The sequence below is a fragment of the Leucoraja erinacea genome, chromosome 32, assembly GCF_028641065.1.
Source record: "Leucoraja erinacea ecotype New England chromosome 32, Leri_hhj_1, whole genome shotgun sequence".
NCBI classification, from domain to species: domain Eukaryota; kingdom Metazoa; phylum Chordata; class Chondrichthyes; order Rajiformes; family Rajidae; genus Leucoraja; species Leucoraja erinaceus.
This window is the reverse complement of record NC_073408.1, coordinates 4,658,939-4,671,254: the sequence shown is the minus strand read 5'-3', so window position 1 is coordinate 4,671,254 and position 12,316 is coordinate 4,658,939. Positions and strand designations below refer to the sequence as shown.

Sequence of the window (12,316 nt, the reverse complement as noted above, 5' to 3'; positions counted from 1 at the left end):
GGAAAGATTGGTGGTGGGCCTGTACTTATTAAAATGCCAGTTTGCCATTTAGCAATATCCACACCACTGTTATCTTGTCTCCTTTCCATTGAATTCCCTGCTCTGCACATGTTGACATAAATTCATTCACAGTTTAATGTGGTTAAACGGTGGCGTTGCACATGATTACAATCATGTATTCATGGCATCCACCCAGGCCCTTCCGAGAGAACTCCAGCCTTACACATCTGATGTGGTTTATGTACCAGGTAGAGTCAAAGAAACATAGAAAATGGGTGCAGGAGTAGGCCATTCACCCCTTGAGCCAGCGCCCCCATTCAATATGATCATGGCTGATCAACCAAAATCAGTGTTTAAGAAGGAAGTGCAGATGCTGGAGAATCGAAGGTACACAAAAAAGCTGGAGAAACTCAGCGGGTGCAGCAGCATCTATGGAGCGAAGGAAATAGGCAACGTTTCGGGCCGAAACCCTTCGTCTGAAGAAGGGTTTTGGCCCGAAACGTTGCCTATCTCCTTCGCTCCATAGATGCTGCTGCACCCGCTGAGTTTCTCCAGCTTTTTTGTGTACCAAAATCAGTACCCTGCTCCTGCTTTCCCCCCCCCCCCCATATCCTTTGATTCAGTTAGCCCCAAGAGCTAAATGTAACTCTCTCTTGCAGCATGGAAATAGGCAGCATTTCTTGAAAAAAAAGGATGGGTGATGTTTTGGGTCGGGACCCTTCTTCAGACCAAAAATATAGGCCACAGCTTGAAGAACTAAGAACTGGGGCGAGAAAGAAACAAACTCTTTGCAGAGAGTGGATGCAATTCCATCATCGGGGGCGATGGAAGGACCTTTGTGGTTACAGGGAGAAGGCAGGAGCAGGGGGTTGGGAGGGAAAGATAGATCAGCCATGAATGAATGGCAGAGTAGACTTGATGGGCCGAATGGCCATAATTCTACTTCTATGATTTATAAATTTCAATCGGGATTGTCAAAAGGGAATAGGAGAGGTAATTGGAAAGGGGGGTATCAGGGCCGCTGGCGAGGTGTTGAGACTGGGTTGCTGTTGGAAAACCCACGGCTGGGGAAGGATGTGCTGAATGTTCTCCCTTCCACTCTGCCTTAATTTCATGAGATATCTCCAAAACTCAAGAAGCGTGCAGGAGGCTGCCTGTTTTTGTTTCGCAAGGCCCTGTTGCCGCTTACAACCCAGCAGCATGAATATTGAAGATGCTGGAGTAACTCAGCGGGATGGGTGGCATCTGTGGAGAAGATCCTTCTTCAGACCAGACTAATTTCTCTAACTTCAAATAACCCTTGCTTTCCCCCTCTCTCTCTGTCCCTCCCCCACCCTAGTTCTATGCCTAGTTTCACTGTCCTACAGATTAATTTTACTGATTGTTGCCACCTTCCCCTCAACCAACAATGAACTATTCTAAATGTGTAGGAAGGAACTGCAGATGCTGGTTTAAACCGAAGATGGACACAAAATGCTGGAGTATCTCAGTGGGGCGGGCAGCATCTCTGGAGAGAAGGGATGGATGAGACCCTTCTTCAGACCATTCTACATTTCCTTAACTTCTGAATCTTCTGAACTTGTAGTCAGCAGGGCAGCACTGTGCATATCGCCAACATGGATGTGCTGTGCAGACTAACGTGCTGTTTGTGCCCCCTTAAAACTGTCTAGTGAAGGTGATTTGACTATATTGTTGTCTAGTTTATTCCATTCCCTTAAGGTTCTTACAAAGAATGAGTTCTTATAAATATCTGTGCTGGCGAATGTGGATTCTATTTGCATATCATTTCCCTTTTTTGTTCTGCTTTCTGTTGAGTATGTAATGTATCTATCTGCAGTTATGCCCACCATCCCCTTTTGAATCTTGTACAACATGGCTAGTCTGTTCCTTGCCCTTCTTGTTCCCAGCGTTTCACACTCCAGGTCGGACAGCATCTGGGTGACACTGCTACCTCTATTGTAATCTTAGATAAAAATGCTGGAAAAACTCAGCGGGTGAGGCAACATCTATGGAGCGAAGGGATGGGTGACGTTTCGGGACGAGACCCCCTTCTTCAGACTGATTTTTCCAGCATCTGCAGTTCTTTCTTAAACATTTACGTTTCCTTGGTCACCGTCTGCCTTGCTCTGTCGTTTTCACACCTTACCCTTCCATATCTCTCGCCCACCTCTACCCTGACTCTCAGTCTGAAGAAGGGTCTCGACCCCGAAACGTCACCCATGTTGTATCCCTTCTCTCCAGAGATGATGTCAGCCTGCCCTGCTGTGTGTTACTCCAGCGTTTTGTGTGTGTCTATCTGTCGCTATCGGATCCGGGTTGCAAGAATCGGCCAACCCCTTGCTTCCGGGCCGCCGCCGCCCGCCGTTACTGTCACAATAACAGCATCGGTACTCGTCTTGTGATTTCACCAAAGGAGTGGGGGGATGGGTGGCCAAACTTGCAACTGCCAGATGGAAATAGGAGCAACCGCAATAAGTTAAACAACACACACACACACACACACACACACACAGCAAATACCTTGTCCCGGGAAACCGTGTGATTGAAAGCGAATATCTTCTGCACGCTGTTGTTGACAACCACCAGATAGACTCTGTCGAAAACACCCTTGACTTGGATAATCTCTTGTCCCAGGACCCCCGTGGGCACCGGGGAGCTGAGGAGAAAGACGTGCAGTAGTAAAGTCCAGGCTGAACGGGATCGGGTTGGCATGATGGTGAAGATGGTGGAGCCGCCGCCGCCGCCGTGTAATGTGGACTGGTGTGCCCGCATTGCACTGGGATCGGGCTTCAGGCTTCCTGTGTGTGGGCTGCAGCGTTCTCGGGGCAGTGGGAAGAAGCCATGCCCACGGGGGTTAGGGAGGAAGCGGACTGGTGGTGGTGGTGGTGGTGGTGCTGGAAGCAGCAGCGATGATGTTGTGTTGGAGCGGAGACACCGCAAACTGCTACATCGGCCGGAGAATGTATCACTTTGCCGCCGCCTCCACCAATGGCGAGCGCGCTGCCAGCCCACACAAAGGTCCAACCAGGAAGTGGCCGCTGCTGCTGCTGCCACCGGTCACTTTGGCCGCCGCTCCTTATTCATCACAACCCGGCCACAACCTCCTGCATTGCCGCTCCCTCCAGCCCCGTCCTCTCGACCCTGCCGCTGCCGCTGCTGCAACAAGCCGCCCCGGGTAAACAAACGCGACGTCATCCGCCGCCAGCCAAGCCTTCCAGCTGAGCTCCGACCTACACGAAAAGCAACCCCCCCATTGACACCCCCCTGGTTCAATTCCTTCACAACCGTCTGCAAGACTCTGCGGAGGGGATTTTAGTGTTAAAAAACAAAACATGATATAGATTTATTAGCTGTTTACTGTGTCACGTTTGCCTCATTTCAGGTAGCAGTGAATCAGTCAATGCTGTCTGGAGACTTCAGTACAAACAATGTATGTTGGCACTGGGTGCTACTCTGCCACAGGTACCGGGAAGAGTTTAACCCCAAACCCTGCCTATTTTCCCACGTGTACGGAAAAAACCCATTTTAAAGAACAAGGATGTGTCTACCTCCGAGACACGCAGCTGCTTATCCCAACCCCAGTCAAATCAATAACCATTTGGAAAACCGCCCATTATATTTATGTATATAGGGTGTTGGTGGAAGGTTGTTTTTCGGACTGGAGGCTATGCGATTGCCTCAGGGATTGGTGCTAGGCCCATTGCTGGTTGTGGTTTGTAGTCACAATTTGGATGAGAATGTACAAGGCATAATTAGTAACTTATAACTGACAATTAAACTAGCTGGTATCAAAGATAGCGAAGATGATTACCAAAAATTACAGCAGGACTTTGATCAGTTTCAAGAGAGAGCTAGATAGGACTCTTAAAAATAGCGTAGTCAGGAGATATGGGGAGAAGGCAGGAAAGGGGTACTGATTGGGGATGATCAGCCATGATCACATTGAATGGCGGTGCTGGCTTAAAGGGCCAAATGGCCTACTCCTGCATCTATTGTCTATTGTCAGTTGGGCAAGTGGGCTGAGGAATGGTTAATGGGGTTGAATGTAGATTAGTGCTACATTTTGGGAAGTCAAACCAAGGCAGGATGATCACAGTAAAGGGTTGAGCCCTGGGACGTGTCACCGAGCAGAGAGATCTATGAGTGCAGGTATATTGTACCTAGAAACGCGTGTCACAGGTTGCTAGGATGGTGAAGAAAGCTTTCGGTACATTGCCTTCATCAGTCAGGGTATTGAATATGGAAGTTGGGATGTTGTGTTACAGTTGTACAAGATACTGGTGAGGCTGCATTTGGAGTATGGTTTTAAGTTTTGGTCACCCTGCTTTAGGAAGGATGTTGTTAAAGCTGGAATGAGTGCAGAGAGTAGACCAGGAGATGAGGGCCTGAGCTGTGGGGTGAGGTTGGGCAGGTTAGGAGGATGAGGGGTGATGTTATAAAGGTGTGTATGATTTTGAAGGAAATGGATAGTGTAAATTCACAGAGTCTTTTACCCAGAGTTGGGGAACAAGAACCAGGGAACATACGTTTAAAGTGAGAGGGGAAAGATTTAATACGAATGCGAGAGGCAATTTTCTCACACAGAGGGTATATGGAACGAGCTGTCAAAGGACACTGGCCAGACGACACTGTCAAAGTGGGAGCAGGTGGGACTAGTGTAGATGGGGCAACTGGGTCAGTATTGGCAAGTTGGGCTGAAGACCCCGTTCCTGTGCTGTATGATAGACACAAAATGCTGGAGTAACTCAGCGGGACAAGCAGCATCCCTGGAAAGAAGAAACGGGCGACATTTTGGGTCGAGACTCTTCTTCAGACTGAGAGTCAGGGGAGAGGGAGACTAGAGATATGGAAGGGTAAGGTGTGGAAAAGACAGATCAAAGTGAATGGTTCACTGCTGAGGGGAAGGTGACAACGAGGCATACAATCAATAAAATTAATCAGGGAGAGTGAAACTAGTCGGAGAACTAGGGTAGGGGAGGAACAGAGAGAGTGGGATCAGCAGTTCCTTCCTACATATTCCGTGCTGTGTGACTATGAGTCCCTGGATCAGTAATCCACTTTTCTTTGGCAGTTCAAGTGCTCATCCAGATGCTTCTGAAACATTGTGATGGTCGGTGTGATAGGAATCCACACCTTGTTTCCCAGCTTGGGTGGGGCTTTACTTTGGTGGCAAAAGGCGGCTGGTGTGGAATTCACATCAGTGTCCCCACGGCCTCACACAGCTTCACCACAACCACTGCATCAAGGAGATGCTTCCCTGAATGTCGTTCTTCACTTCATTTTTTCCTCCTATTAAAGATTTTAAGACCTATGAATTAATTTTTTTTTGACCCCAGTATATACACATACAAGGAATTTGCCCTGGTAATTTGGTCGCAAGTAACAACACAATATACAGTACTAGACAATTTAAAATAAAACATTATAATTTACACATGTGAAGAATGAAACAAAATACAGCTCAAGATTTGGTGGGCTGAAGGGCCAGTTTCTGCACTTTTGGTGATGAGTAGAGCTACTATTCGTGGGAAAAAAAGCTGTTTTTATGCCTGGTTGTGGTGGCTTTGACAGTCCGGAGTCACCTTCTGCTCTATGATCTTTGTTTGCTGCCTTGCAGCACCAGAGATACCAGATTCCACCCTAACCACGGGTGCTGTCTGCGTGTAGTTTGTCCATTCCTCCTGTGACCTTGTGGGTTTTCTCCGGGTGCTCCGGTTTCATCCCACACTCCAGACGTACAGGTTTGCCGGTTAATTGGCTTCGATAAAAATTGTAAGTTGCCTCTCGTGTGTTGGGTAATGCTGGTGTACGGGGATTTCTGGTCAGTGCGAAGAAGGGCCTGGTTCCTAAACTAATCTAAGCCTCCTTTGTCTCTATTATCAGAATTTCCTGTGCTATGGGGAAGAGAAGTCAGAGTGTAGACCTCTTCATAGATGCTGCCTCACCCGCTGAGTTTCTCCAGCATTTTGTGTCTACCTCAGGGTGTAGACTCATGTTTATTAAGACTTTGATGTAAAGGGATAATGCCGAGAAATATCTAACGTGAGTTTAAAAAAAAAAAAGATTTATGATTGAGAAATGGTTTCATAATTAATGTGTGATCTTGTGGTTACTCAAAAATAGGGAGTCAACAGACAAACAGGCTTGGAGCGTGGAGTTGCTCCTTGCTGCATTGGCTTGCGAAATGAATAGTTCCTCACAGCAAGAGAAGATGTAGCCTTTATGTTGCAATCTAGGAAGAGCCCAAAAAGCCCCCAGCAACTTCCACAATGTGGTCACAGCCAAAGCACATGTTTCAGTAACATTGATGGATGAGTAAGCATTTGCCAGGAAAAGCCAATCTTTTCAGAACATCCTAAGTTCTTGTAGGTCCAACAAATGTAAATGGTATCTCAGACTTCAGTTTAGTTTGTTGTCACGTGTACTGAGGTACACAGTGGAGCTGCTGCCTTACAGCGCCAGAAACCCGAGTTCGATCCTGATTACGGGTGCTGTCTGTATGGAGTTTGCACATTCTCCCCGTGACCTACGTGGGTTTTCTCCGGGAGCTCCGGGTTTCCTCCCACGCTCCAAAGACGTACAGGTTTGTAGGTTAACCCAAAGGTAGACACAAAATGCTGGAGTAACGGGTGAGGCAACATCTCTGGCGAGAAGGAATGGGCGACTCTTCGGGACGAGACTCTTCTTCAGACTGATGTCGGAGGGGGCGGGACAAAGGTAGAATGTAGTTGGGGACAGTAAGGCTAATGGGAGAACTGGGAAGGGGAAGGGGATGGAGAGAGAAAGCAAAGGCTATCTGAAGTTAGAGACGTCAATTTTGGAGACATTAAGACTAGTGTTAGGTTAAAATTAGCTTTGGTAAAATTGTAAATTGTCATTAGTGTTTGGGTAGGATGGTGCTAGTGTGCAGGGATCACTAGTTGGCATGGATTTGGTGGGCCGAAGGGCCTGTTTCTGCACTGTATCTCTAAACTAAACTAAAATGCCAACTCGGAGACTATGCCACTCTCTCAGTACTTCACTTTATATTCAAATACATAATTCATGTACTGTTAATTACCACTTTGGCAATTGTGCTTAGATGCTATGATGTTGTGCCATTCACCAGCAGTGAAAGCATAACCACTACCTCAATTCTTCCTGTTAATCACACAGGGGGGGTCTCAGTGGAAATTAACGCTGTAACAACCTGTAAGTGGAAAACAATTAAAAACAAGCCAATTATCCCCTTGTGCAGCTGAGCTACTGGCTCGCTGCAATCCCTTGCTAATATCACATGAATCCCTCAGGTTTCACAACTGCAGTTCAGTTTACTGCAACAGTGCTCCATCTACACTCCTCTAATGTAATCAAAGACTCGCCCCACCCTGGTCATTACTTCTTCTCCCCACCCCTGTCAGGCAGCAAAGGTAGCGAAGCTTGAAGGCATGCACCACCAGACTCGGGAACAACTTCTCCCCTTCTATAGACACAAAATGCTGGAGTAACTCAGTGGCTCAGGCAGTGCCTCAGAGGAAAAGGACAAAGACAGGTGACGTTTCAGGTCGAGAATGAAGGTCTCCACCAGAAACATCACCCATTCCTTATTCTCCAGAGACGCTGCCTAGCCCGCTGAGTTACTCCAGCTTCTTGTGTCTATCGTCGATGTAAACTGGCATCTGTAGTCCCTTCCTACACATTTTGTCTTCTCTACTTTGATGTCAGGCTTCCACAAGCTAGGGTATTGTCTGATTCGCCTCCACCCCATGCGAACATTGGACTTTGTCTCTGGAACTGATGCACTACAATGCCGGGAACTGTATTCTGCACTCTGTATCTTCCCCATTGCTCTACCTATTGTAATTGAGTTTGACTTGATTGTATTTGTATTAACTGATCTGATCAGATCGGATGCAAAACAAAGCTTTTCAGTGCACTTTGATAAACGTGATGATAGTAAACTTAAACCTAGTCAAGTAATTGATAACAAACTATCAACGCATCAGTAGTTCCCCACTCTGACATTTTAAATTCAGCTTTAAAAAATAGTTTCACCAAAAGTGCAGTTGAATTTTATTGCTGTCACCTGTATCCAAGAAACAATGAAACTATTTCCTGTGCATGCTACCCAATTAAATTAAATTCTATACATGAATATAATCAAGGCAAACACAAGTACAACAAGACAACAGAACACAGACACAAAGTGCTGGAGTAATTCAGCAGGTCAGACAGTATCTCTGGAGAAAAGGGATGGCTGATGCTTCGAGTTGGGCCCCATCATATTTCTCCAGAGATGCTGCCTGACCCACTGAGTTACTCCAGCACTTTGTGTCCATCTTCGGTATAAACCAGCATCTGCTGTTCCTTTCTGTAAATAAGTGTGACAGTCAGTGTGGAAACAGGCCCTTCGGCCCAACTTGCCCACACCGGCCAACATGTCCCAGCTACACTAGTCCCACCTGCCTGCTCTTGGTCCACACCCCTCCAAACCTGTCCTATCCATGTACCCGTCTAACTGCTTCTTAAACGTTGGGATAGTCCCAGCCGCAACTACCTCCTCTAGCAGCTTGTTCCATCCACCCGCCACCCCTGTGTAAAAATGTTACCCCTCAGATTCATATTAAATCTTTTCCCCTTCACCTTGAACTTATGTCCTCTGGTCCTCGATTCCCTTACTCTGGGCATGAGACTCTGTGCATCTGCCCGATCTATTCTTCTCATGATTTTGTACACCTCTATAAGATCACCCCTCACCCTCCTGCCCAAGGAATAGAGACCCAGCCTACTCGACCTTTCCCTATAGCTCATACCCTCTGGCCTGGCAACATCCTCGTAAATCTTTTCTGTACCCTTTCAAAGCATGAGACAGTATCTTTCCTATAACATGGTGCCCAGAACTGAACACAATACTCTTAAAAACTCTGAAGAAGAATTTCAGCCTGAAACGTTGCCTATTTCCTTCACTCCATAGATGCTGCCACACCCGCTGAGTTTCTCCAGCACTTTCGTCTACTCTAAATGCGGCCTCACCAACGTCTTATGCAACTGCAACATGAGCTGCCAACTTCTATACTCAATATTTTAGCGGGGGCCTTCGTACGTTTCAAGGCAGTATCAGTGACGGATTCTCCTTTCCCAATGCAGCGATACTGAATGCAGGGGCCAGATGGGCCTCAGTGAAACATCAGTCCCCGAGTGTGGAGATCACGCCCCTACCACACGTCAGAACCAGCTGCAAAGTTTCAAACTATTTTTAATATTACAGTATTACATGGAAGCATAAATGACAGTACGTGGAAGCACAACACACCACTGCTCAGATCTCTGATAACAGTTACACATTCTTGTTTATTAAATAAGCATATACACACTACCATTCAGCGAGTCACTCAAAACAAGACACAAATAGTACTGTATGCTTTCTTCACTCTTGAATATTACAGACAAGTATTTGGCTACAGCAGTTTTTATCAAGCATCACTATACAATGTGTTTCTGGAAGCATAGTCTGATGCAGAGATCATACATGCCAATCGTAAAATATGAGCAGGGAGGAAAGAGGTTCATAAAAGCAATTGGAGGATATATTTCCCAAACCATGTAGTGTGCCAACAAACGTGGTCCCATGTTTCAGATAGCCCTCTACAACCATATATGCTTAAAAAATAATGTATCGTTTTATCTGTGTATGGGGAATGGAAGAGAATAAACCCTTGGAATCAAGGACTCTGTAAAAGGAACATTTCTCCATACCAAGTATACATTCACCCTCTATTACGAGCTTGTAGTCTTGTAGAAGCTGCTCCATTCATTATTACCCAGAATTTAAGTTGGGGAACTTGGGTGTGAACTTGGTGAGCCGCAAACTGTGGGACTACGGACCATGCCCGATGGGTGGGATTAGACAGGGGAGTTCTTTTTCCAAGTAGCAGGAGATACAATGGGCCAAATGGCCTCCTCCTGTGTAGCAAATCTACGGCTCTGCTCAACTACCCAGGGAGGAAGTACGTGCAGGAATCCCTTATAATTTGACGTCAACATCTACTTTGCGGATTTCAGAAGATTGTGTAATGTCAAAATATCTTATCGTTAGGCTGCAAGGTCAGTAATGCATCTTGCAATGCAATGTATTTTAAACTGGGGCATTTTCAGGTACATTCAATGTAGATGGAGGGTAATAAATTACATGAAGTCACTACCTTATCCGACACACACACACACCAAATTGTTAATCCTTCCCGCACAAGAACAGACTCGGTCCCGCTGAAGATACACTCAGATCATCAGGAAAATCTACAGCACGCTTGCAAGTGACCAATCTACAAGTGACCCCCTTCGCTGGAGTGGCTCGCGGCTGGCATTCACTGTTTTGCCGAAGAACTCGGGGGTCAAAGTAGCCAAAGCAAGTCATTTTCTCATTAGATTTCCGGGAGCAATGCCGCTACAGAGTCCTTCTGCAGAGTTCCCTCCCTCAAACCAAGAGTGACGTCTGGGTGATAGTCGAGAGCAGGGCTGCCCAAAGCCACACAACTTGCCGGAATTAAGTTAAAAATATATCACAATAAACCAGGCATCTAAAAACACAAAGTGCAACGGCCGCATTCGAGGTGTCTATAAAGCTCGTCATGTGGGTATTTAAAGGATTTAGTTGATCATGGTCTACTTTCCTCTTTAAGTGAAGCATCTCTACTGTGGAGTGCGTGTTTTTATCTAAACAGTGCCCGTGTGTGTGGAGGTCTCTTACCTGTACTTCTAGCAAAGACCGATTTTTCTATTTACCAAACCCTTTATAAGCAGATCACGCCTATCCTGGGCCCCACACTGTCAGCCCTGCCAACACTGGGACCAGTTCCGGGATCAGTCCTATTGCGACCTGTAAACCTTTCCAAAAAGCGTGGAACTAATGTGGAAGATGAACCCCACAGTGACTACCCCACTGACAAGACGCGGTCAGTCTGTGGCAGCAACTCCATAAGAATTTGAAAGGGGGCAGGAAGTTAAAATACAAGCTTAGCGCTGCCAGGGGTGTTTCAGAAAGCAGGCAGGTATCTGATTCAGCGCAGGGTTAATGGGGTAAGCTGCCAATGCCAATACTGGATAACATGTACACTTCTAGGTGGAGTGGGGTCATTCAGCCACTGGGAGGCGCAGTGATGCAGTAGATACTACAACCCACAGCCTGCATTAGCCCGCATTCCTTCACCAGGCTCAGTGCAGAGGCCTTGGTTACAAATGAGTATTTTTCAATCAGGATTTAAAAATAAGGAACCTAAATAAAAGAAGATTTTTTTTTTTTCCTTCTTAGATTTCTTGTTAGAAAAACAATAATTTTTCTCAGGCTATGGAAGGAAACAAAACCAGGTTGGTGTGAAATGTGAATCCCAGCCTGCGATGGGTACGTACTGCATTACAGTGCCCTGCGCAACATGATCCCGGCAAAGAGCATCAGTGGAGATTAAGCGACAAAAAGAGTTTTAAAATCAGCACAAGCATTTGCTTCCCGTGATTAGCAAACTAATCCAACTTAAAGTAGAATGTGAGGGGCTCGCACAGAAAGTTCCTCTCCCTGACACACACATACACACACACAAAGATGCCTGCAGACAAACTGTGCAGGGTAAATAGTGTTTTCTCTTTGTCCACAGCGAACCCAAGCAAAAGCCACCTAGTAAAGTCAGAGTCAGCATGCAGACGAGGGCGATGAGATATTTATTCTTCCTCAGAGGGGCCAAGTCCTAACTCATTCTAAACACTCTTCCATTCTCCTGGATTCAATGCCCTGCAAATCACTGATTTAACCATGACACAAAGTGCCAGAGTAACTCAGTGGGTCAGGCAGCCTCTGTGGAGCACGTGGATGGGCGATGTTTCAGGCCAGGAGCCGTACTTCAAACTGGGAAGCGTCAACTATCCATGTCCTCCAGAGATGCTGCCTGGCCCGCTGAGTTACTGCAGCACCTTGTGTTCCACGCAAGCTCGCAGCATCCACAGTTCCTTGTGTGTCCTCATTGATTTAATCACCTGACCCGCCCGTAAACACAGCGGGAGCCACGTTATTCTGGCGGATGGTTTGACGTTGTCAGGAACCTCAACCCTGTGCAACGCTGCAGTTTTACGATGTGTCGCGGGCGGGAAGCCGTGCATTTTATGCAATTGCTGCAAACCTCTTAACTGCAATGGAGCATCCAGAATCTGGGTCGGCAGTAACTAACTCGAAGATTCAGACAACGTCATGCAGGTGTCTAAACCCAGACCGAAACATCACTTTCCCGGCAGCACAAGTAAGGGGGAACCGGAACTATCATAAAATGCTGGGAGGAGGACATTAAAAGCG

At 46.6% G+C, this 12,316-nt stretch overlaps 1 protein-coding gene across 1 annotated transcript in view; it reads right to left on the bottom strand.

The window, feature by feature from the left end:
• Positions 1 to 6,628, bottom strand: part of sidt2 (SID1 transmembrane family, member 2) — a 57,940-nt gene extending 51,312 nt beyond the window's left edge. The window contains exon 1 of the mRNA XM_055660603.1: positions 2,521 to 6,628. Coding sequence (XP_055516578.1) covers positions 2,521 to 2,772 — 252 coding nt within the window. The 5' untranslated portion in view covers positions 2,773 to 6,628. The remainder of the gene's footprint in view (positions 1 to 2,520) is intronic.
• Between the last annotated feature and the right edge of the window lie 5,688 nt (positions 6,629 to 12,316).